We start from the raw sequence: 27,345 nt of genomic DNA on the forward strand, positions 1-27,345 counted from the left end.
AGGAAAGTCTCGCAAGGCAAAGTGGGATCGTAAATCCGGTCCCTTCCTTCCTGTATCCTCTGGGTCTTAGAAAGCTACTCTTGTGGCAGCAGAGTCCCAGAGACAGAGGTTGAAATCTTGATTCTTGTAGTTACTGACTGTGTGACCCTTTGCCAAGTCAGTTAAACTCGTAACACCCTGCAGTTCTGTAAGACTGGAGGTGTCGACCTGCGTTCTTTTGGGATCTCCCTAAACTGCTGAAAAACAAAAATGACGGCACTTTTAACAATTTGGGTTTCTATGAGAGGTTCAGGCATATTGGGAAAGGATTGAGGCTCAAATCAATTCCACGTGCACCTGCTCTAGGCTATAGGTTGGGGATGTACAAAAACGGGTTTGGAGAAACCACATTCCCCACCTGGGTATCCTGATGTTCCAATTATTTACTAAATCAACTAAAAATATGCCTCTTTCAAGTGGACTCCAGAATAGACTAGAGCCCTGTAGTCAGCTAAAGGTTATCCTGTATATTTAGACTCTTACTTTGGGCCCTTGAAGAGGCCATGTGTTTGGAAGTCTCTGTCCATAGGAACTAGGCTGAGTGGATCCTTTGGCACGGTATTGTGGGTCATGTAGTTGCAAGTTCCTCAATGTGGAGAGTCACTATACCATTTTCTCTGAAAAGATGGAATTCCCCCTAGGGAATGGGGTTCCTGCCAAGTCTTTCCAAAGAGATGAGCCCCAGGATTCATAGCTGGCATGTGAGAGAACCTTCGGCGGTGTGACAGAGAAAATATGTACACTGATTCTTTGGTGGTGGCCATGCTTCTGGCAAAGGGCTCTTGGGTCCTGAAAAGAATAGGATTGGCCAATCAAAGGCCAGTGTACTGGGCTGGACCATGACATAATCACTTTTAGGTCTAGAGTTGGTGTTCCCACAGGGCCTGTGGGAACAGTTGGTCATGATTACTCTGTGAGGTACAGAACTAGAGTTCTGTAACTCCTAAGAACTTCATCATTATTAGGAGTTACAAGTATCATCTTCCCATGTGAGAATTTAAGCAGTTTAGCCTTATTGAGTCCCTTATGATTTTTCTTTCTTGTTTATATTCATATTATTCATATGTAAATAATAAATTAATTAATACATTAAAATAAGCATACGTTAAACATACATTCACTTGGTTCAGGGGGAAAAGCCAGCACCCTGAACTTCAGAGCAAATACAAATAGAAATTACAAACAGAAAATATCAACAGAGCAAATAACACAATTCAACAGACAGGCTTTATCTGATCAAGGCATTACATGCATAGTTACCAAAAAGAGAAGCACCAACATCTGGGTTTTCTTCAAAGCCGGGGGACTCTTTAACAACAGCTACCCACAGTCTCTACACCAACACTCTTCCAGTGAATGAGAGCCCCAAACAAAACTCTAATCCCTGAGTTTATATACCCTGTTCAAGGTCAAAGGGCATCACAACCATGTGACTCAAAACCATGTGATGCTTTTTCAGGTGTCACAGCCATGTGACTCAAACCTATATTAACGGCTTTCCCTTGAGATAAGTAGGTCATCAAAAACTCCTGATTTAATCAAAGAAACAAAAACCAGACTCATCAAAGGCACTTGATTACCTCAGTGCTCCAAAAGGGAAAACAGTTAAAAAAAAAAAGTCCCACCTTAATCACCAATACAGAGCACGGACCTCCCAAATATCAGCATGTGAGGCAGTGTCATCTGGAAAGAATTCACATACTCAACCCATCTTCAAGTCAAGTGGCAAAACTATTGTGATGCTATAAAGTAGGCTGAGCTCCTTAGGGAACTCACAACCTAGACAAGTTAGGCAAAAAATGTGTTTATGTGGAAAGCTCAGAGCATGGTGTGCCAACTGTGCTAATTAGGTGGTGTGGGAAGGAATCAAGGAGTGGTCAGTTCTTAAAGGAACATACAATTTCTGTACCTTGGGTGCAGGCATCATACCCCGAATTCACTACTGGAAATCCTTGGGGAGGGGATATGTGTGTGTGAAAATTCTAAGGGATGTGCTTTTGCTACATCAGTAAGTCAACTAGTGGTCATGACCATCCTGTTTGTACAAGATAGCCTTGGGAGTTGACATCTATAGTGTGATCTCTGAGTTGTATACAGTGACTGTGGGAGTCACTACAGGATAGTTCTGTCTGTACAAGGAAGTTCTACAGGATAAGTTTGTTCCTGTGGCAGGAAGGGATAGTTTTCCTCACTGGAGCCCATACATGGGTACTGCCAAAGAAATGGTCTTTATCTGTGGTCCAATTACCCCATTATTTTCATCACTGTCCTCCTATCTGTTTTTCAAACCCCACATCTGTAAGGGCAAACAAAGTGGGACTTCTTGCTGTTTTTTCTTTTGGAGTGCTTCTCAGCACTAAGGCAATCAAATGCCTTTGAGTGAGGCTTGCATTTGTTTGTAGGAAGGCCCACACTCTTTTGCTAATTAGGTCACAAGAGGTATAAAAAGCCTTGAGAAGTTTGAAGCCTTTGGGCCCCGAAAAAGGGTAAATATTCTCTAGAGGGTAGCCATTAAGCTAGAACTCTCAGAACTGCAGGAGGAGAAGTTTTGTTTGAGGGGCTCACTCATTGGAAGAGTGTTGGTGTGGAGACTCTGGGTAGCCATTGGAGCCCCCTGGCTTTGAAAAACCCAGATGTTGGTGCTTCTCTCTCTTGTAACTAGGTATGTAATGTCTTGGACAGACAGCTAGAAGCCTATCTGAAGATTTGTTATTCTGCTCTGTTTATATAATTTCTGCTTGTAATTTCTATTTGTGTTTTCTCTGAAGTTCAAGGTGTTGCTTTTTTCCCCTGAACTAAGTGAATGATATATGTATGTTTAATTAAAGTGAGATTATAAACCTCTTGAAGTTGCTTTCTTTAGAAAAGCAGATCAAAGAACCTGTGCTAGCAGCCCTCCTATGTACTGATGTTATTGGTCTTACACAGGTACAGTAGTGGCATAGCATTGTTTTACAACACCCCAGTTTAATTTGGGTGACAGAACTGTGGGTCCTCAGCTCTCTGCCTCAGTTACTCAACTTTAGGCTGTTTATGAGCTGAATCAGACATTCTTGATGAGTTCAGTGAAAGAGCCCCTGTTCCTTTTCCAGCTGTTTCGGTGGATTATAAATAGAAGCCTATTTAATATTAGGACAGCATAAACACAAATATTCAGCAGCATTTTTCTTCCTTCCTGTTATCAGTTTTCTAAATCACCTTTTTTCCCCTTTATAAAGTTCTCTTGGGTTACTTTTCTTAAAATGACCGATGCGTAGGTCCCATGAGGATAAATGGCTTGATCTTGTTCTCAGAATACAGAACTAAGTAAAATCTTAATGAGGTATTTGTTCAATTCAAAATGCTGTCTCCCTCCTTTACTTGTGTAATGTTAATGAAATATGAAGATGTTCCCCATCCATTAATAGGCCTATGTGAGCACATATGTTCAGTCATAGCTGTGATATATCCTGAGTCACATAGAGCCCATTGGGGGAGGAACTTGCCTAAGCCTCCTTAAAATGACCCAGGCGCTTGCTTAGGGGGAGGCTTGCTTGTAGGAAGGCTTTCACACCTTTTGGTACTAAGATAATTAGGCACTGAGTTATGAGGGTGTAGCAATAATCTGGCTAGTAGCTACTGTGGCTGTGAAAGACCAACAGTAACCAGCACACAGAAGGCTGCTAACACAGATTCTTTTGATCTGCTTTACTAAGGTAACTTCAAGAAGTTAACAATCTCACTTTAACCAACATATGAATATCATTCACTTAGTTCAGGAGGAAAAGCCAGCAACCTGAACCTCAGAGCAAATACAAACAAATTACACACATACACAATATAAACTGACCAAATCACATTTCATAGTTACCAGGAAAACATCAACATCTGGATTTACAAGCCAGGGGCTCTTAAAATGGCTGCCCAGAGTCCCACGCCACTCTACCAGTGACTGAGAGCCCTAAGGGAGAACACCAACCTCTGGGTTTACATATCTTGTTCAGGGTCAAAGGGTGTCACAATGTGAGACTCAAACCCACATGACCCAAAAGCATCACAAACCTGGTACTCAAACCCATGTGGCCTAAAAGTTTCTGGCATCACAATCGTGTCATTCAAACCCACACAAAGCAGGGCTTTCCCTTGAGGCAAGGAGGTCATCAAAGACTCCTGATCCAATCAAAGAAGCAAAGGCCGGACTCATCAAAGGTACTTGATTAAATAAGTGCTAAAAGAGAAAAGAGTAAAAAAAAAAAAGTCCCACCTTACTTACCAATAGAGGGTTGTGATACCTTCTGGCTCTGAGCCTATTAAGCCAAAAGTGTATATATATTCTGAGCTGAAATTTTGCTTTGGGGGCTTGCTCATGAGAAGGACATTTTGATTCCCTGGACAGGACTCTGAGTAGCCGGTTTGCTAAGACACCCTCCCCTGCCCCCAGGTGTTAGTGCTTCCCCTATCTGGTGGTATATGTAGCTGGTTATATTACTTTGTTCAGACAATTGGAGCCTTGTCTGTTGAATCTCTGTGCTAATTTCTCTGCTTGTATTTTCTCCACATTCAGGATGCTGACCTTTCCCCTGAACTAGTGAATGTAACTAAAGTAATATTGTTGACCTCTTTAAAAGTTGCCTTTCCTTTAGGACAGCAGATCAAAGAACCTGTCCTAGCAGACCATCCTGGGTGTGCCAGGTTGCTTGCTGTTTTACCCTGCCGTGGATAAAAGATCGTGTTCCTTGTTTTCCCCCACCCAATTAGAAAGGAATAGCTCCCATTCTTCCTTTTATATATATATATATATATATATATATATATATATATATATCCTAGGATAGGGGCTAGATAGGAGATAGCTTAGACCAGGGGTGGGGAACCTGCAGCCTTGAGGTCACATGTGGCTATCTATGTCCTCAAGTGTATCCCTTTGACTGGATCCAAACTCCACAGAAGTTTGTGTCAACAAATCCTTAAGGATTTGTTCTGTAAAACTTGGACTCACTCGAAAGGCTGCATCCAACGATCTAGACTACATATGGCCTTGAGGCTGCAGGTTTCCCACCCCTGGCTTAGACTGTCACTGTGATATTAGAACTATTCCAACTTGAATTTTGCCATAAATTCATTGTTTAAATTTCTCATATGAAATAAGGGAAGATAACTCCATTTACATGTGTCTATTGTGAGAAATGATTATTAATAACCAATAATTTGGGGGCAGTTTCAGAGATCTCCTATAACAGTTCAGTTCTTTTTCAGAAGGACTTTATTGATAATGACATTGCATTAATTCTCCTCAGTCTGGGTCAGATCTCACCCAACCTTACAAGAATTTAAGGTGTGGAAGCCCATTGTGTTCTTCTTAGACTTGGGTGGAGTATATATTTTTTGAATTGACAACCTAAAGCTATGGGTGGTCTGGTATAGAGATACTTTCCCTATCCAAGAGATACTCAGCCCTTCATTTCAATATACCCCACCTCCAATCACAGTTAACCAATTAGATTTGATTGCTATTTGATGGATCAACTACTATTTTAAAAGGTATGTAAACTGTGAGTCCTACCATGATTGTCTTTGGTCTAAGAGAGATGGCCAAATGACCATCCTTTTATTAATAACCTGTTGGCCTTAATTACCCAGAAACAATGTCTCTTGAATCTTTTTAAATGTCACACTATACAAAACATATCATAACCATGATTGCTTTTCTCTGCCTGATAATTTTGGAAATTTTCCATTGTTATTTCATTTCCACATGTGGTTTTCAATGTGATGTAATGGTCTAGGTTGTAAATAGGGCTTAAGTGGTTTTCTCAATTGAATTCTTTCATACAAGAGAGGAAGAGTCAATGAGTTGAATATCCTCTTGCAGATTTGGACTTAATTTATTTCTCTTACAATTTTACTATTTCCATTCTGATTCAACATTATATAAAACAAACAAGATACCTGTGATTCAAGGATACAGAAATGTGTATAGGTATGATAAAACATGAAAAAGGAAAAAAAAGTTTATGTTTCAAATGTTTAAAATCCTTAATAGCTTATTTCCTTGTCCATTCCATTAATATTCATGTACAGTCCCATATCAGGAGACTCCTGGGGGAAGGTGACAATGTTAATTCCTACTATTCATTGCTAGGATAAATTAGTGAGTGAGTTAACTAGCATTTATTAATAATCTCCTACTCCATAGTTAAGACACTATGCTAAGCTCTGGAGCTACAAAGAGAGACAGAAAACAGTTATTGTCATCAAGGAGATCACAGTGTAATGGTGGAGAAAACATACAAGCCACTATGCACAAACAACACACACACACACACACACACACACGTATGTATGATAGATTTGGGGCTGTCTCAGAGGGAAGGCACTAAGTTTAAGGAGCATGGATAGAAGTTTCTTATAGAAGGTGAGACTTTAGCTGAGTCTTCAAGGAAGCCAGGGAAACCAGGAGGTGGAGATGAGGAGGAAAATTATTCAAGGCATAGGGCACAGCCAATGAAAATACTGAGTCTGAAGATGGTGTTTCTTGTGTGAGGAACAGCAAGGAAACCAGGGTCATTGGATCAGAGTACATGGAAGTGAGTAAGATGTAAGAAGACTGGAAAGATAGGAAGAGACCAGGTTGTGAAGGGCTTTAAAAACCAAACAGAGAATTTTATATTTATATTTGATACTGGAGATAGCAGGGAGCCATTGAAGTTTACTGAATAGAAGGCATAAGGGTGTGTGTGTGTGTGTGTGTGTGTGTGTGTGTGTGTGTGTGTAATATGGTCAGATATTCATTTTAAGATCAATTTGACAATGAGTGGAGGATTGATTGGAGTAGGGAGACTTGAGGCAAGCAGACCAATTAACAGGTTATTGAAGTAGTCCATGTGCAAGGTGATAAAGGCCTGAGCTAGGGTGGTAGCAGTGTCAGAGTACAGAAAGAGGGAATATTATAGAGATTTTATGAAGGTAGAAACAATAAAACTTGACAAAAGATTGGATATGGTTGGTAAGAGTGAGGAGATGAGGATGACACCTATATCTTGAACCTGAATAACTAGGAGGATGGTACTATGCTTTACAGAAATTGAGAACTTTGGAAGAAGGGAGGGTTTTTAGGAAAGATGAGTTCAGTCTTGGACATGTTGAATTTAAGATCTCTATGGGATATCCAGTTTGAAATGTCTTATAGGTAGTTGTAGATGAAAGAGGTTAGTGCTGGATAAGAAGATTTGAGAAGCTCAGAGATGATAATTAGATCCATGGGAGATGATTAGATTACCAAGTGAAACAGTATGGACAGAGAAAAGAAAAAGGCCCAGAATAGAGCCCTAGGTCACTTAGATAGTTAGTGGGTCTGACCTGAACGAAGATCCAGCTAGGGAGACAGAGAAGGAGCACCTAAATAGGCAAAGGGAGAACCAAAGAGGAATTCTGTCATGAAAACCTAGAGAGAAGGGTATATCAAGGAGGAGAGGGCAATGGGCAGTGCAGCTTCTTTAAGTCTGCAGAAAAGTCAAGAGGGATGAGGATTGGGAAAAGGCCATTAGATCTGGCAGTTAAGAGATCCTTAGCAACTTTGGAGAGCGAAGTTTTGGTTGAATTATGAATTGAGAAGGGGGGGGAGTAAAGGAAAGTAAAGGCACTAATTCTGTTTTTTTTTTCTGGAGGAAAAAAGGCAAGAAAATTGGGGGTAAGTGACTTGCCCAAGGTCACACAGCTAGTAAGTGTGGTTAACTGTCTGAGGCCAGATTTGAACACAGGTCCTCCTGACTTGAGGGCCAGTGTTCTACTGTGCCACCTAGCTGCTCCAAAGGCACTAATTCTAGATAGCTTTCTCAAGGACATTATGCAAGAAGAGATATAGGACAGATAGATAAAGTGTGGGTTTTTTGAGGATCAGAGAGACATAGGTATGTTTGTAGGTAGTAGGAAAGCAGCCAAGTAGGCAGAGAGTGATCAAAAATTAGTGAGAGTAGGACTGATAGAGGTCTGCTGAAGAAGATGGGATGGAATAGGATCACTTGTGCACAGAAAGGTATTTGCCTTGGAGAAGGGCCATCTTTTCATGAGAAATGAAGGAGAAGATAGTGGCAGAAGGCATTTGAATGATATGAAATGATTATAGGGAAGAAGAGGAAGCTCTCTGTAAATGGCTTCAATTTTTTTTCAGTGAAATAAGCAGCAAAGCTCTCAGCTGAGAGGGTGGGGAGAGAGGGAGCCATGGAAGGTTTGAAAAGGGATAAAAATATCTGCCATGGTGAAAAGGATAATGAATCGACTGTGGTATAACAAGATTGCCTTGGTGCGGTAAAGACCTAGTTGAGATCGTGTAACAAGCTTGTAATGGAGACTTTCTTCAGCTTCCTGTGAAGTGAAATCAGCAAATGTCTAGAATAATCAGAAGCTGGGATTTGACAGGGCAATGGACTTGAGAGAAGAGGATGGTACAGAGTTGACTTGATTTCCCTTGGGGTCAAGATGGAGAAGGCAAGAAAGTGTAGCCAGTCCAGTGATGATGACCTGGGGAAAATACCCCTGTACCCAAATAGTCTGTGGTGTTAGAAGCTGTTGTCAATAGTGGTGAAAGGTGAACTTGCAAAAGTGTTCTGGCAGAAACCGAGTACTATATTCTCTGATTCTCCCTTTTCTAGTGACACAGGACAAGATGCAAATAGAAGAGGAAAGGCTAAGTAATGAGACAGGCTTTTGGGGAGGGGGTCTTCTGGGATGGGCATAAAAATCAGTCTTTTTCTTCTGGAGACTTTATGCAGTTGACCATTGGTGAGACAGATACTAAAAAACATGGTTTTCTCACAAGAGATGCAGTCCTGGCTGTCTCTACTATCATCATTTCATTTTTCTCAGTCTTTAAGGGAGTTGTAGGCTTTGATTGTCTGATTGTTGACAAAATCTGTCTTCTTAAATTGAGCCTTTGAGATAAGAAAAAAAAAAGACATTATGAATAACAATAGCTTTCAAATGAGGAGATATTGTGCATTCCACAACACTAAGCCCTCTTTGAGGTACAATTTAAATCCAAGGCAGGGAACTCCAAGGGACTAGTGAAATTCTTTAGTTAAGTGAAATTTTTTTAAGACTACCACTCTAGAAATTTTTATATTTCAAAGGTTGTAGATGTTAGGGCAATACAATAAAATTGTACCATATAGCCATTTTTTTTTTTACCATATTTCACCATATAGCCAATTTTCAATCATTGTGGGGAAGGGAGACAGAGGAAAGGAATATGGAAAATTTTAATCCACAGAAAAACTCCAAATATAATTTTATTTATCTTTTCCCCCTAAAGCTCCCAAATATATCAGAACAGACAACAAATAGTAAACCTGGCTTGCCTATACTAAGTTGTATTTTCTTTCTTTTTCCTCCACATTCTAGTAGAGGGATAATGACACGAAGGACAAATAGCTAAAGGGAGAAGGAAAAGTGAAAGACTTGACTTATCTACCAAATGGAGAAGCTGGGCCCTGAATAGAGTAGTAGCTTGATCTGTAATCTGACATAAAATTCCGATTATGGAAATATGAAAGAACTTACACATTTGAGGCTGCCCCCATGAATCAAAAGGGGGAAATTAAGGTAACTGAGGAACAGCAAGTGGTGGGTGGGAATTGAATGAACCACACTGACTCCATCTTGTGACTCAGTTCTGGAGCTAGCTCAGTTCCTTTTTTATTCAATTATAGCTCTAGTCCAATTTCTGTCTTGTGAGGAAACTATTCACTTGTGGGAATTCCATTGTTTAAATCTAGCCCTGCATGGCTGGGAAGCTGGACCACCTTTATATGCTGCTTAGAAACCCTTAACTAAGGACCTAGGTTATGCTGATCAGAAACCCAATCAGATTCTAATATTGATGCAAGGAATTTTCTCATAATCATACCTCTCAAGTAACCCACACATCTGAAAAGTGGCTCCATACCCATCAGTTATTGTTTCCATGTTCCTTTGATTTCCAGATACTTGGGGGAAGGAGTGGGACAATTCTTTTTCTGATTTCAGGGAATTGTACCTGTCCGCTTTCCCCTTTCCAACTTGGAAAGTCCCTAATCTTTCCTCCAATTAGAAATCAGATCACATAATGTTCCATTTTTCCCTATTACTTGGTCTTTTTCAATTGTTTTTAATGTATAGAAATCTGTCTTCCTTTATATTCAGGGTCCAGTGCCACAGCTGAGGAAGATAATTGGTCCTGATTTGTTAGGCAATTGGCATGCATAATAAATTGAAATGCTTGCATGCTCAAACCTTTGTTTCTTCATCATTTCATCCTTTACCTACCACAGTCTTAGCTCTGTTGCTTATAACCTGTGTGACCCTGAGCAAGTGACTTAGTCTCTCTGAGCCTCAATTTCCTCCTTTGTAAAATTAAAGGATTTGTTTAGGTCACTATGTCACTAGATTGCTGATTTGCAGAAGAGGACCATGGGTTGTAGAGATAGATCCAATTCCTTTGAGCTGTTTTACCTTCTTGTAGGCATTGTGGAGATCAGTGTGAGACCACAGGGAATAGAGTAGCACAGAAGCTGCTTTACTAGCTTTGTTGGAGACATAGCTGCAAAAGAAAAGGAAAGGAGAAAATTCTTAAAAGAGAAATTAAAGATCTATGATCCCTAAAAAAAGTTATGCAAATTATAGAATTTGGCAAATGTATAGGCCCTCTGCTTCTTACTGCTCATCTTTATCTGAACTTCTAACTGTTAATTCTTCTTTGCCACTGTGACAAGAGGCATTTCTTTTTCATTTTATTATAGTAGGTGGTACAGTACTGGACTTGGAGTGAGGGAGGCCTACCTTCAAATCCTGCCTCAGATGCTTATTAGAGTGCCCAGTCTGTAGGCAGGTCACATACCTTCTGTCTCATTTCCCTCATCTTTTAAAAATGGGGAAAATAATAACTACTTCCCAGGGTGGTTGTGAAGATCAAATAAAATATATTTAAGTGCTTTGCAAACTTTAAAGAGGTTTGAATGTGCTAACATTTATTTCCCACAGTACCCAGTACAGTATAATTCAACACCCAATAAATACAGGAAATTTCTGATTTGCAGGAGGGTTTTGTTGTAACAAGTTTCTATTTTCAGTCATACAGTTGGAGTTTAGAATATATTTTCCCATGGAAACAATGTTGCAAATATTTGTTAGGTTCCAAGGCTAGTCCACAAAAAGACCATTTAATCTATGATTTATTACCATCAACTACTACCAGGAGCAGCAGTGATTTCTTATTCTCTTATTCTGGATGTAGTTGCCTTTTCCTCCAATTCAGAGAAGGTAAAGGGAAAAAATTGGATTAGGTTTTTGATCTGTGGAGGTTGGGTGAATTTTTGCTACTAAATGGCTCTTAGTGATAATAAGTAAATAAATAGGTAAGTAAATAGCATACTCATTTCTTGCATATAACATGTAGTAAGCTTCACTTATTCAAATAGTTTCTATTAATGATAGCTTATTTCCCTGTGACGGTCACATCTATATGCCTAAGTTATTAAAATAATGTTACCTTATAGAGTTTTGTTCACATGCATGCCATAAGCCAGATTTTTCTAACATGGAAATGTCTGTACTTGTTGGCTTACTGAATCCCTCAGTTTTCCCTGCCACAATCAGTTTTGTTCTGAATTGTTCAGCTTCAATCTAGGAAATAGAAAACTGGTCTTAAGTGATTTGGGGCCTTTTTTTTTTGGCCCAGTGATAGGAATCAGAACTACTCCCTCAAATAACTGGAGGCTGTAATGGAGGCAATTGTACTTTCATTAATGTGGGGCTGGTACTACTTAACCAAAAGTAATAGGGTATAGGCTTTGACGTTTTCTTACCTTCTTCTCTATCACCTGATGGAGATGGATTGGAGGTAATACATACCCAGTCCCCTTTGTAACAAATAGCATGAATGTGTGATGTTAATGGCACTACTAGTGAGTCTGTCTATATGGGAATTGAATCTATGACTGCTATCTCATTTGCATGAGATTTGTGCTAATGGAATAGTTGAAATGGCAAAATACTCTCTTATCCAGAAAAAAGGCTTCAGGGAGGACATGATAAACAAAGCCATGAAAACAAGATTTATGTGTTATTCATATTTCCCCTACACCTTCCTACCACTGCCTCTGGATCAGGTGGAATGATGTCAACTTTTCAAATTAGAGTAGGTAAACCACACTGAGACATTAGCGGTCCACTGTCCCATATGAGGTTACCTGGATCTTAGCTGATATCCTACTCCTTCCTCTTCACTTATATTTGTATGTATTCTATGACCATTTCTAGGGTCCTGTTAATACAAAAAATAATTGTGTTCCCATTTTGCCCAGTTAGATTTTAAGTTACAACTATGGCCCCCAAGGGCAAATCAACATATTTGTGTAATAAAACACTAGAATAGGACCTTAGAATTTTGATTCCTAGAGATTTTTAAAGGATAGGCTGTGTTAGCATCTGGGATGAAGGGGCTAGAGCAGGGGTGGGAAATCTGTGGCCTTGAGGCCACATGTGGCCCTCTAGGTCCTCCAGGGCAGCCCTTTGACTAAATCCAAACTTCACAGAACAAATCCCCTTAATAAAAGAATTTGCTTTGTAAAGTTTGGACTCAGTCAAACGGCTGAATCCAAGGGCATAGAAGGCCACAGACTTCTCCACTCCTAGGCTAGATATTTTCCAATTATTTCTGTTTGAAGCAGCTAGGTAATGCACTAGATCTGGAGAAAGGAAGACCTGAGTTCAAATCCAGCCTCAGACACCTGATAGCTATGTGACCCTGAGCAAATCACTTCACCTCTATTTGCCTCATAGTGTGTGGTCCATAGGAAATGCTATACAAATGCTTATTTCTTTTTTTTCCCTTCCCCTGCTAGTCATAAAAGATCTAGTCCATTATATATGGGGAAAATACTACTCAAAGAACTTTGGAGTGTGTGTAGGAACATGCTCATTACCTTCAAATATTTGAAAGACTCTTACTTGGAAGAGGGATTATAATCGTTTATCTTAATCACGGAGGAAAAAGAACTATATAGAAAGCAGATTGCAGCTCCAAATAAGGAGTAACAAATTTAGTAACAAAAATAGAATTGGATGCCTTAGTTGACAGTGAATTCACCATCACTGGAGGCATTCAAGGAGACTGGACCAGTATTTACTTATTGAGAATTCTTGAAAACATTCATTAATATGTCAAATTGAAACAGATGACTTCTAAGGTCTCCTCCAAGATCATGACTCACCTATCACCCGTGCTGACAGCTATAATCTTCAGAAAGCCTCCAGTATTCAAAAGCTCTTGTGCATTTTGCTGGCTATTCTGGATTAAATTGTTCAAAGTGTAACAGGCAGAAGCTGTAGTCTCAATGAGCAGATCAGAATTTGGCACTGTGTCAGGAATTATGGAAACTAAATCAGGTAAGGTTTCCCTAGCTGTAAGATAAGCAAAATATTTGGTTAAAGCATTCTCTTATATCACAAAAATCTAAGCTCAAATTGGAATTTATGTAATAATGAAACATATAATAATAGTTCTTATCCCTTCACTACAGGTTCTTACAAAACTGTATTTGTACTCATTTATATTTCTTTAAATTATTCATTTTCATCTAAGTCTGCTCCTCTGTTCCAATTAGATTTTATGTACATTCACAGTAGAAAGTCTCTTAGTATCTTCAAAAACATCTGATACAGTGTTCTTTACACAACAGATATAAAATAAATATAGCCGAATGAGTAGAGTAAAACTATCATGGCTTGTGAATGGAGGAGTTTTTTCTTTGCCCCCTTTTGGGACTGATGAAACTAGTTAGTGGAAAATTAGCACAAATGAGCCAGCTTCATCTTAGATCTTAAAAAAAAAATATCTGACTTTATTTTTAACTTTTTTTTTTTGATGAGGCAATCAGGGTTAAGTGATTTGCCCAGTCACATAGGTAGTGTCTGAAGTCAAATATGAACTCAGGTCCTCACGAATCCAGGGCTGGTGTTCTATTCACTGTGCCACCTCCCCATAACATTCTTTTTTTTTTTTTTTTTTTAAATTCAGCTCCAAATTCTCTCCCTCCCTTTCTCCTTTGTCCTTTCTCCCCCACCCATGAGAAGGCAAGTAATATGATACCAATTATACAAATGAAGGCATACAAAAAATTTCCATTATTATTTCTATTGTCATGTTAGAAAAAAACAGCAAGAAAAATAAAGAAAGTGAAAGAAGTATGTTTCAATCTGTGCTTAGAGTTCATCAGTTTTCCCCCGGGGATGGATAGCATTTTTCATCACTAGCCCTTTGGAACTGTTATGGATCATTGTATTGATCAGAGTAGCTAAGTCTTTCACAGTTGATCATCACTATAGTATCACTGTTACTGTGTACAATGACCTTCTGGTTCTGCTTACTTCATTCTACATCAATTCAGGTCTTCCCAGCACGATAGCATTCCATCAAATCATATACCATTACCTTCTCAGCCATTCCCTAATTGATGGGCAGCCCCTCAATTTCTTGTTCTTGGCCACTAAGTTGCTATAAATATTCTTGTACATACAGGTCTATTTTCCTTTTTCTTTGAGCTCTTTGGGATACAGAGTGGTAGTATTGCTAGGTCAAAGGGTATACATAATTTTTTTTTAATAACTTAACTTATTTATTTTTATTTTTCACCATCCATTCCATAAGTTTTAAATTTTTTCCCCTTCTCTGCTGTCCCCCTCCCCAAGATGGCTTGCAATCTAATATAGGCTCTACATATACATTCCTATTAAACATATTTTCACATTAGTCATGCTGTATAGAAGAATTAGAACAAATGGGAGTAACCATGAGAAAGAAAAACATAAAATAAAACTAAACAAAAAAAGAAGTCTATCAAAGTCAGTCTTCACACATTAGCTGTTACTGTGTACAGGGCTCTCCTGGTTCTGCTCACTTCACGCAGCATCAATTCATTTAAGTCTTTCCAGGTTTTTCTGAAGTCCTCCTGTTCATCATTTCTTACAGCACAATAATATTCCATAACATTCATATACCACAATGCCAATTTATGGGCATCTCCTCAATTTCTAGTTCTTGGCCACCACAAAAAGAGCTGCTATAAATATTTTTGTACATATGTGTCCTTTTCGCATTTTTATGATTTCTTTGGGATACAGACCTAGAAGTGGTATTGCTGAGTCAAAGGGTATTCATATTTTTATAGGCTTTTGAGCATAGTTCTGAATTACTCTCTAGAATGGTTGGATCAGTTCACAACTCCACCAACAATGAATTAGTGTTCTGATTTTCCCACATCTTCTCCAACATTTATCATTTTCTTGTTTTGTCATGTTAGCCAATCTGATAGGTATGATGTGGTACCTAACTCTACAATTTTCAAAATGCAACTGACATACAAATTATTTTTATGTCAAAATAAAGGTGTTCCACTGGTATCTATAAAATTCTCAATCAAAGGAAGGTCTCTAGCTCATTGGGGAGATTCTCTACAGAGGATTTATGAGAGGTCATGGGCAGGAATCACATAGGATAAGCAGGTGGGAAGACTCCACATGGAAGAGATCAGATCCACTGTAGTAGTATATCATTGATAATATTGTAAAGCATTTAATAAGAACCAATATTTACCGGAGAGATCATCAGAAAGTAGATAATGTCACAACAGCAGAATTTTAATGGCCAATCTATACTACGGTTCTATACTTGCTGGGTTGTTTGACTCTTACAATGAGTATCTTCTAGTGCTCCTGGTTGACTTTTCATGCTTCTCTTGATTCTTGTGTTTGAAAGTCAAATTTTCTATTCAGCTCTGGTCTTTTCATTGAGAAAGCTTGAAAGTCATCTATTTTATTGAAAATCCTTATTTTGCCTTAGAGCATTATACTCAGTTTTGCTGGGTAGGTGATTCTTGGTTTTAATCCTAGTTCCTTTGACCTCCGGAATGTTATATTCCAAGCCCTTCAGTCCCTTAGTAGAAGCTGCTAGATCTTGTGTTATCCTGATTGTGTTTCCACAATACTCAAATTGTTTCTGCTTGAAGTATTTTCTCCTTGACCTGAGAACTCTGGAATTTGGCAACAAAATTCCTAGGAGTTTTCTTTTTGGGATCTTTTTCAAGAGGCAATTGGTGGATTCTTTCAATGTCTATTTTACCCTCTGGCTCTAGAATATCAGGGCAGTTTTCCTTGATAATTTCTTGAAAGATGATGTCTAGGCTCTTTTATTTATTTATTTTTTTTGGATCATGGCTTTCAGATAGTCCAATAATTTTAAAATTATCTCTCCTGGGTCTATTTTCCAGGTCAGTGATTTTTCCAATGAGATATTTCACATTGTCTTCCATTTTTTCATTCTTTTGGTTCTGTTTTATAACGTCTTGATTTCTCACAAAGTCACTTGCTCCAATCTAATTTTTAAGGTAATATTTTCTTCAGTGGTCTTTTGGACCTCCTTTTCCATTTGGTCAATTCTGCATTTCAAGGCATTCTTCTCCTCATTGGCTTTTTGGAGCTCTTTTGCCATTTGAGTTAGTCTATTTTTTAAGGTGTTGTTTAACTAGAAAAGGTGAGCCAGTCATCTAGTGAAAGTGATGGTGAACAGATGGATAGTTAAGAGTGTTGTATTGCTATCTATGAAATATTAAAAGAAACAGAAGCAAGCCTGGAATGTCTTGGGAGAATACTCTGGAGAATTTATGGAAAAATGAATAAATGAGTGAGAAACTATAAAATATTTACTATGTGCCAAGTTCTGTTATGTTCTGAGAATATAAAAAATTTTAAAAGAGACAGCCCTTGCCCTCAAGGAGATAGGGAAAGACAATACATATAGGGGACAAGTGACCAGGGGAGGCAGTTTGAAAAGGTAGAAGTGCACAAGATGGTCTGGGTAGGTAGTAAGATGGTATGTGAAGCTGAATCATGGCATGTGGATAATAAATTGTGAACCAGTAGTTATAATGGGCCAAGTGGAATAGTATAAACACTTTTAGCCACTAACCAAATATGTTTGGTCCTAGGATAGGAGTTCCAAAGATAAATAGACAACTCTATAGGATAAGAGGCATGGATGGGCTGCAGTTTACACTGGTGGAGGGAGTATTTATACTGATGAAATTCTGAATCCACTAAGGTATAAATACATGTAATGCTCCATTAAAATTTGAATTATTTCCATTTAATGCTTCATTGTCATCTGTTAAATGAGCTTTCTTGATTACAGAGAAGAGGTGACAAAAATGCATGTCCCTTTGTTCAGTAGAGGCGGGAACTACAGGAATGTAATGATATATACACTGTTAGATGTGTTTGTTTTGTATATTGGTTTTGCTGAACTGTTTTTACAATGGAAGGATCAGTGCAGTGTGGGTAGTATATTGAAAAAGGAATGTGTTGTAAAAAATGACCCAAAGTCATAAATATTTTAAAATAATGTGAAAAACTAAACTCATAAAACATGACACAGAAGTACTAGCTGAACTGTTCTTGTGAAATGAAAAAGTGTGAAATTAAAATACTTTTTAATATATAGCTCTTCATAACTTAAAATCAGGGTAGTTTATTTAAGAAATAGTTTTGATAAACAACTGACAGATCATAAATTTAGTTCTGAACTTTATAATTCTTCCCTATCATAGCCACTCCATGGTTTACAGGCTAATTCATACATGTATGTATGCATGGCTCTGTGTATATCTATCTACACACATATATTAATATGTATGTATATACATATTAAATATCTGTAATATATGTAAAGCAGGGATTTATGGAAGCATAAGAGACTGGCAGCATTTATGCTTTTAATATATTTTGAATATTTAGTCATTTTCTTTAGAAATATTTTTAAGGATTAGGAAAGTATTTAGAAGAGGTAAAAAAGATAGAACAAAGGGGATCACACTTTCATTGGTGTAAATGAAGACCACAAAGGACACTGAAGAGAATATTTAATAATTTTGATAGTATAATACATCAGGATATTTTGACAGTGTAATGCATCAGGATTTCTTCTAGATTCTTCTACATTCATGGAAGACTTCCCAGGCCTAAAGTATGCTTCTTAAGTTAGAACATTTTGTCAAATGCTAACTTTGACTAGACCATATCACTGAAACAATACTGCAATAGATGTTGGTATCTGAATGCTTTTATTACCATATCTGATTGAGTACAACAAACAAATAATTCTAATAGAACTTCCAACTTTTTGGTTTACTGAACTGGTGAGGGAAAAAATCATATCTCAGCAATACATCCTGAAACACCAAATTAGAAAGCACTGGGGGGCAACTAGGTGGCACAGTGGCTAGAGCACAGACCCTTTGGTCAGGAGGACCTGAGTTCAAATCCATTCTCGAACATTTGACACTTCATAGCTGGGTGACCCTAGGCAAGTTACTTAACCCTGATTGCCTCACCAAAAAAAAAAAAAAAAAAAAAGCATTGGGTATCTCATCTCAGCAATATCATGAAATATGTATAGTTTTCAAATAATCTTCATATAAGTATGTTTTATAAGTGAAATTCTGTGTTTAATAATAAGGTTCTAAGCATTAGTATCATTACCTTACAGATAACATTTACTGATGTTCAAAAAAAAAAGGAAAAAGACCATTTTGCTTTTTTTCTAATGTAATCCATATCATTCTGTGTCATCTTAGGTCATTTCCTTTCTTTTTTTCTGAGTCTACTTGTCAGTGCATTTGCCAGATTTTTCCTAATCAAACATATCTCCCTTTCCAAGGCTATGGGAGTTATCAGAAAATAGGTCAAAATCAGTATCAAATTGAAAAAAAAATGGAGATAAAGTCACATCATATTTGATTGTAGTGGCAGCAAATCCACCTTATTTACATAAGCTAATAGACTGAAAAAAAAGGAAATAAAAATAAAATCCATTGGTTCTCTCTTGATTTTAAAAAGAAATGTAGTTGATATAAAACAGTCACCCTAGTGAAGGGCCCTGAAAAGCACTGAAAGGTTGTTGTTTATTTACTTTGCCAAGTCAAGGGATGGACAACAAAAACTTAGGGTTTAATATGAAAGTACCTGGAAGATGAATAATAAATATTATTGATATAGTTCTTTAAGATTTACAAAGTGCTTTACATGTATTGTCTCATTTGATGCTCACAACAACCCAGGGAAATAAGTGCTATCATTATTTCCATCACATAGATGAGGAAACTGAATCACACAGAGGTTACGAACCTTGCTTAAGGGCACACAATTAGTAGTGTTTGAGGCAAGATGTGATTTTAGATCTTTATGACTCTGAGGCCAGCAGTCTATATACTACAGTACCTAGTGCCTGAGAAAGGTAATAAGCATTGTTCAAACACCAAAATGTAATAGAGGGCAAACTAAGTCTTCTAAGAATTTAACATGGGACGCAAATAAGACATACCAAGGGCACTTATATAATACATAGTACTTAGAAGGAAGTAGTTGGGAAGAGCTAGGCATTCACAAATATATAAAGAAGAAGTTTGTAGGGAAAATGAAACAAATTGAAAGATTCACAGTTATCAACTTTTGACAAATTTTAAAGGGGAATATTACACAGAGTGGAAAACAGCATAGATAGTATCACTATCATGCCCCCCCACAAAAAAGATAACTAAGAAATGATCAGGAGCCATGAATTCATATATTCACTTTCTCATCTCTGTACAATCTTTTGAGAATGGTCTATGAACACATTATGTATATCCTTGATAAAATTATGAGAATGAAAAACTCTTTACAGAAATAAGGGGATTTTGACAGTTTGGAGAGATAGTTAGTAGTCATTGGTTGAGTCATGCCAATGTAATAAAACATGACAATACTGCCTAAATTAATTTGAAGATTTAGTGCTATTAAAATCATTGAAAAGGATAACATTCACTTGGAAGAATAAAGGCCATTGAGGGAAAGATAGCATTACAAGACCTCAAATTATAACACAGAAGCCAGTGAAACTATCTGTTTCTGATTAGGATAAACCAGAAACAGAACCAATAGAAAACAATATTTTAGAATGTGATAAACTGCAAAACATAAACTACTAGGAGAAGACAACCTTTTTGACAATAAATTCTGAGTAAACTTGAAGGAAGTTTTTAAGAAATAAAAATTAGACCAACATCTTGAGTCATCTATTACAATGAACTCAAAATAGACATGCAACCTAAATATAAAAGGCCACCCTATAAAACAAATAGAAAATATTCAGTTATTTCTCACAACTGTGGCTATGGGAAGCATTCTTAACCATATAAGGGATAGAAGAGATCATGAAAGATAAAGTGAAAAATTCAAAACAATTTATTAAAAGTTTTGCAAGAATGAAATCAATATGAATTAGAAGTAAAAGAGAAATTATAAAATGGGGAAAATATCAACAATGCAGGTGCGATATCCAATATATTAAGGGAACTGATACAAATATAGGAAACCTAAGGTCATTTCCCAATACCAATGGGATGAAAGAATATGGAAAAAATTTTCCCAGAAATTTTGGTTCATCAATGATCACTTTCTTAAACATAATTATTGATTATTTCTAGAGTTTTTTTTTGTTTTAAAACCTATTTGTTTATTTTTAGTTTTCAACATTCACTTACATTAAGATTTTGAGTTCTAAATTTTCTCCCACTCCTTCCATCCCCTCTTCACCAATATGCAATCTGATGTAGGTTCTACATATAGATTCATATTAAACCTATTTTCACAATAGTCAAGTTGTAAAGAAGAATTAGAATCAATGGGAGGAACCAGGAGAAAGAAAAAGCAAAAAAAAAAGCAAAAAGAGCAAATAGTATGCTTCAATCTGCATTCAGACCACACAGTTCTTTCTCTGGATTTGACATTTTCCATCATGAGTCTGTTGGAGTTATCTTAGATCTTTGCATTGCTAAGAAGAGCCAAGACTATGAAAGTTAGTCATCTCACAATGTGGCTGTCACTGTGTACAATGTTTTCCTGGTTCTGCTCACTTCACTCAGCATGACTTCGTATAAATCTTTCCAGGTTATTCTGAAGTCCACTTGCTCATCATTTCTTATAGCACAATAGTATTCCATTATATTCATATACCACAACTTGTTCAGCCATTCCCCAATTGATGGGCATCCCCTCAATTTCCAATTCTTTGCCACCACAAAAAGAGCTGCTATGAATATTTTTGTACATGTGAGTCCTTTTCCCATTTGTATGATTTCTTTGGGATATAGCCCTAGAAGAGGTATTGCTGGGTCAAAGCGTATGCACAGTTTTATTGCCCTTTGGGCATAGTTCCAAATTGCTCTCTAGAATGGTTGGATCAGTTTATGACTCCAGCAACGATGCATTAGTATTCCAATTTTCCCACATCTCCAACATTTATCATTTTGATATGATATCACATAATTGGACCATTTATCAATTGGAGAATAACTTGTATTCTTAAAAATTTCACTCAGTTCTCTATATATTATAGAAATGAGGTCTTCATCAGAGACACTAATTATAAAAATTGTTTCCTAGATTTCTGCTTCCCTTCTGATCTTCATTGCATTAGCTTTGTGCAAAAACTTTTCAATTAATGTAATCAAAATGATCCATTTTGCATTTCATAATATTCTCTACCTGTTGTTTAGTCATAAATTCTTCTCTTTTTTTTCACAAATCTGACAGGTAAACTATTCCTTGCTTGCCTAGTATCAGCCTTTATGTCTAAATCATGTGCACCCACTTTGACTTTATTTTGGTATAAGGTATAAGATGTTGGTCTATGCCTAGTTTCTGCCATACTATTTTCCAGTTTTCCCAGGAGTTTTTGTGAAATAGTGAGTTCTTATCCCAGAAGCTGGAGTCCTTGGGTTTACCAAACAGTAGATTACCGTATTCATTGATTACTGTCTTGTGTACCTAACCTATTCCACTGATCCACCACTCTGTTTCTTAGTCAGTACCAAGTAGTTTTGATAATTGCTGCTTTATAATACAGTCTTAGATATGGTATGGCTAAGCCACCTTCCATTGCATTTCTTTTCATTATTTCCCTTGATAAGTCTGGACCTTTTGTTCTTCCAGATGAATTTTGTTATTATTTTTTTCTAGTTGTATAAAATAATTTTTTGGTAGTTTGATTGGTATGGCACTGAATAAGTAAATTAATTTAGGTGGAATTGTCACTTTTATTATAGTAGCAATTGATGTTTTTCTGATTTTTTAGTTCTGATTTTATTTGTGTGAAGAGTTTTATAATTGTGTTTATATAGTTGCTGGGGGTGTTGTGGCAGGTAGATTCCCAAATATTTTATTATGTCTATAGTAACTTTAAATGGAATTTCTCTTTCTATCTCTTGCTGCTTTGTTAATAATATATAGGAATGCCGATGATATGTGTGGGTTTGCTTTACATGTTGCAACTTTACTAAAGTTGTTTATTATTTCAAATAGTTTTTTTACTTGATTCTCTAGGATTCTTTTCTTTTCCTTAAATCTGATAGGTAAACTATCTCCCAAATTGCTTATAGTATCAGCCTTTATTCCTAAATCATGAACTCATTTTGACTTTATTTGGGTATATGGTGTAAGATATTGGTCTATGCCAAGTTTCTGCCCTACCATTTTCCAATTTTTCTATAAAAAGAATCAATGGTACTTGTTTTTATTTTTTTGGCATGTGTGTTCTTCATGTTGGTTAGCTTTTTCCTGGCTTTACAGTGAATTTCTGCTTTTGGGGCTCAGGGCTCTCTGTTCCAGGTTTCTTGTTCTGGGGATTTTGAGTCTAGCTACTGGATGTGTGTATTATAGCCTTCAGTTTTCTGGGGTGTGGGGGAGGGGTCCGGTTGCCTGAAGTCTCCTCTTCCCCTGGGCTGCTCTCCAGCACTGTTGCTCTTCAGCAATGGTCTCAGCTGTTTGTTGTTTGTGCTGGTGTCTGCCACTTCCCTGGGGGTGCAAGGGTATGTCTGGGCTCCTGGTGTTGACACTTGCTGTCTGTGCCCCTCTGGGTCTCAGGAACTCCCAATACTCGGCCACTGAAGCCCACTTCTGTCTCCTCTATTCCAGCATTTTTTCTGGAGGAATTCTCTGGGTTGGGGAGGGGGAGGGAAGGGGGAAGAGGGATTAGATCTGTTTACCTGGCCATTATGTCTCTTGGAGGTTCAAGAAGACAAGTTTTATACCTTTGGGCTGCAAGCCTCAGGAGTTGATGTCTCACAGCCGGTGGCATTGAGCTGCTGCCTCTTGTCACTCCCACAGACTCCCATAGGGAGGCCTGGGGATCTCCACTGGTTTAGGGTGCCCAGCTCTCAGCCTGTCTCACTGGTTGGTTTCTGCAGCCCAATTCTCCTTTTCAAGGGGTTGTTTTTCTTCATGTAATTTTTTTCCATTTGGCCAACTGTATTTTTTAAGGACTTCTTTTCTACAATCAACTTTCGTCTTTCCTTTTCCAAGCTATTGATTCTTTCTTGCATACCTCTCATTCCCACCCACCCCCACTTTTATTCTACCTGTTATTTGACTTTTAAAATCCTTCTTGATCTCTTCCAAGAAGGCTTTTTGGGCTTGAGACCAGTTCGTATTCTCCTTTGAGGTTTTGGAGGTGGGTATATTGAAAATGTTGTCCTCTTCTGAATTTGTGTTTTGATTTTCCCTGTCCCCATAGAAAGAATCTATGTTCATTGTTCGTTTCTGCTTTTTGCTCATGATGCTTGCTAATTTTCTGGCTTTTAAAATAGAGCTCTCTTGCTAGAGCATGGTGGGGCACTGTCCTAAGCTTCTTGTGCTGGGGGCCAGGGGCCTGGTCACTGGCTTTGTGTCCTGGAGCTTCAGGTGCTGGCAGCTAGATGCTGCAGTAGTCTGGCAGCTTACCTGGTGCTAAACGGGGTCCTAGTGATGGTGGCTGGTGTATGCTAAAGTCAAGTGGGGTTTTTTCTGCATTTCCCTGTTCTATACTGAAGCTTTTGGGGGAAGAGGAGGTTGGTTCTGGCCCCTGGAGGATGTCTACTCACCTGGGCTGCCTTGAAGCACAGGAAGGTTTGGCTGCTAGAGCACACCTGTCTGACTGGAGTTGTGCTGAAGTGTGGGGAGGTTTGGCTGCTGGAGATGTCTGCATGTGGTCAATTTCTAAGCTGGAGTCTACCAGTCCTCCTGTCTGTGCCTTGGCACATGTGGGGGTTCTGATGTTGGCTCTTGCCTTGTCCACCACCCTGAGGCTCAGGATATCCCTCTGGTTTGCTCAGGTGGGACTTGCTGGGATGCCTCTCATCTTGTACTGCTCCCCTTCCACCAGAGCAAGAGGGAATGTTCCCATTAATCCATCAAGCTTCCTGGGCTAAAAGACTGTTGTACCCTCTCTTTCTGCTGGCTCCACTGTTCCAGGATTTTTCCTGGGGTGATATTTTCTGGGTTTTTTACATTCGGTAAGGGTGAGTGAGAGTGACTTACTGCTTATTCCACCATCTTGGCTTTCTAGGTTATTTTTTGACTCATTCATTATTCAGCATGTGATTATTAAGGATCCATTTAAGTGTGTAGCTTTGGCTTATTACATTATATTATAATGTACACTATATTAATTACAGTTTTCCTGCATATATCATATTGTCTGTAAAAGCGTATTTTTTTCCTTCTTTGCATGTATTTATAATTTCTCTATGCCTTAGCACATGGTTTATTTCTGTATATGTACTGTGTGGTACAGACAGATATGCATATTCTTGTGTCCTTTTTTCCCCCTTGAGTGTCCTTTATTTTATCTTTTATGCCATAGGTATAACTTTCTTATTATTTTAAGGTAATTACCTTATTCTTTTCTTGATAACTGTACTCATTTTCCTTTGTTGTGTTTTTGTTTTTTGGGGTATTTGAAACTTGAATATTCTGTCCACTTCTAGGTTTTTTTGTTTTTGTTTATTCAGAAGTAGCTCAAATGACTCTCCTTCAACATCCATCTTTTTGTTCTTTAATTATGACGTTGAAGTTTGCTGGTTGTTTTTTTCCTCCCACTTAATAATATTTTATGTTTTCCAATTACATGTAAAGATAGTTTTCAACATTCATTTTTATAAGATTTTGAGTGCCAAATTTTTTTTTTCTCCCTCCCTCTTTCCCTACCCCTCTCCCCAAGAAGGCAAACAATGTGTTATAGGCTATACACGTACAATCATATTAAATATTTCCACATTAGCCATATTGTAAAAGAAGCATCAGAACAAAAGGGAAAAACCATGAGAAAGAAAAAACTGAAAAAGAGAAAATAGTATGTTTCAATCTGCATTCAGATTCCATAGTTCTTTCTCTGGATGCAGCATTTTCCATCATGAGTCTTTTGGAGTTTTCCTAGATCATTGTATTGCTTTGAAGAGCTAAGTGTATCAAAGTTGGTTATCACACAATGTTGCTGTTACTGTGCACAAATTTCTCCTGGTTCTGCTCACTTCACTCAGCTTCAGTTCATGTGAGTCTTTCCAGGATTTTCTGAAATCCTCCTTGCAAGCTGTTTTGCTTTGGGTTGTGCCTTGAGGTTCTCAATTTTAAGAATATACTTTTCCATTTACTCTTATGACTTCTCATACTATAGAAGATTTCTGAATTATTCACATTTTTTTCCTTTCATATTTGACGGAGTTGCTTTTAGTCACATGCAGATTTTTTTTGTCACTGAAAATGCAAAAATTAATCGTTATGTACCTTAGAGTTTGAAGTTTGTTTTCATCCCTTCTTCTGTTGCCTATCAATGGATTCTCTTAATTGATGATTTTGCTGTCTATATTTGGAAGTACTAGAGACTTTTATTATATTACTTTCTGCATTTTGGTATTCAGGTTTTTTGAGCAGCCATTTTCTTCTATGACCTTTAACTTATCTCCACATATCCAGTCTTCAAGGTCAGTCCTTTAGACTTGCACAGGAATCATGTATTTATTTATTTATTTTCTTAACATTACTGCCTTTTTTTCTATCAATTTTTCCTTCACTTCAGTACTTTTGTATTGTGTCTCTTTCATTTCCTCAATTTAGTGAGATTCTCCATCATAGATACAATTTGAAAGTCTGCATTGGGAGACTCCTGAGAGTTGTAATGTCTGAACTATATTCATTTCTAATATAATATTTAATGAAATTTATTTCTCTTTGGAATTTCCTATTTCCATTATCTGCGGGAAATCCAAAGGACTCTGACTTGTATTAGGCACTACTTAGTACACATCTCTTCATATCATAATACTTGGCAAAAGTGTTTTAATTTCTTTATGAGGTTTTGCTAATACTTCCTTCAGTTTTTATCTATGTCTGTTGGTTTATCTACCTATGTGCTGGGCCTTCACCAAGTTTTTTTCTCTTAGCATCTTATGTGTCTCAGCGTTTTTTAATATTTCTGGTCATTCATGCCCTGGGTCCTCCCCTTTTGCTTATGAGCAGAACCCCCAAGCTGGTCTGTAAGGTTGTCTCAGTTTCGTCATATTAGAGGATATCAGGTTTCCCAACATTTGTTCCTGCTTTCAGTAATATGTAGCGGATAGAGAGGAAGAATAGGACTGGCCTGAGCTGCTTTTTCCAGTCCCCTTTATATCAGGCTTGATGCAGCTGCCCATGTTAACACATTTCCAATCTCCCCAATTCCTCTTTTCTCAACTTTTACTTCATGTGGCCAGGCAGAATGAGCAATTGCAGATTTTTACAGGTTAAGTGGGGAGATTGGTAGGTCTTCAAGCAGAGTCACTGAAGCTGTTTAGTAGCCAAGTAGAAGCATCAAGTCACAAGAATTACTTTTTTGCTCTCCTCCTTTCCTTCACAGGACTTGGAAAAATCAGTACCTCCTCATTTTTATAAAACATGATATATTTAGTCAAGAGTCAATGTAGCCGGGGGCAGAGCCAAGATGGCCAGGTGAAAACTGTGTCTTACTGGAGCTCTCTCGCAAGTTCTGTCAGACACCTCTAAAAAAGTGAATCTGAGAAGATTTGAGAGAGTTAGAAGCCACTAGTAAACTGAGTGGGGCAAATTTCCAAGCCAGGAGAGTCTGCAAGCATTGCTAGATCCAATAAGATCTGGAGTGAAACAAGGATGTCCATTATCACCCCTATTATTTAATTTGGTACTAGAAATGTTAGCTTTAGCATTAAGAGAAGAAAAAAAAATAAAGGAATTAGAATAGGCAAAAAAGAAACTAAATTATTACTTTTTGCAGATGATATGATAATTTACTTAGAGAATCCTAGAGAATCAAGTAAAAAACTACTTGAAATAATAAAAAACTTTAGTAAAGTTGCAGGATATAAAATAAACCCACATAAATCCTTAGCATTCCTATACATTACTAACAAAACCCAACAGCAAGAGATAGAAATT

At 37.6% G+C, this 27,345-nt stretch overlaps 1 protein-coding gene across 1 annotated transcript in view; it reads right to left on the bottom strand.

The window, feature by feature from the left end:
• Nucleotides 1–7,752: 7,752 nt before the first annotated feature.
• PKP2 (plakophilin 2) overlaps nucleotides 7,753–27,345 on the bottom strand; it is a 151,301-nt gene continuing 131,708 nt past the window's right edge. Inside the window, exons 11-13 of the mRNA XM_036759443.1 lie at nucleotides 13,266–13,455; nucleotides 10,507–10,594; nucleotides 7,753–8,948 (exon numbers count right to left, since the gene is read on the bottom strand). Of these exons, the coding sequence (XP_036615338.1) occupies nucleotides 8,880–8,948; nucleotides 10,507–10,594; nucleotides 13,266–13,455 (347 nt within the window). The 3' untranslated portion in view covers nucleotides 7,753–8,879. The remainder of the gene's footprint in view (nucleotides 8,949–10,506; nucleotides 10,595–13,265; nucleotides 13,456–27,345) is intronic.

Source organism: Trichosurus vulpecula, chromosome 5 (assembly GCF_011100635.1).
Source record: "Trichosurus vulpecula isolate mTriVul1 chromosome 5, mTriVul1.pri, whole genome shotgun sequence".
Lineage (NCBI taxonomy): Eukaryota > Metazoa > Chordata > Mammalia > Diprotodontia > Phalangeridae > Trichosurus > Trichosurus vulpecula.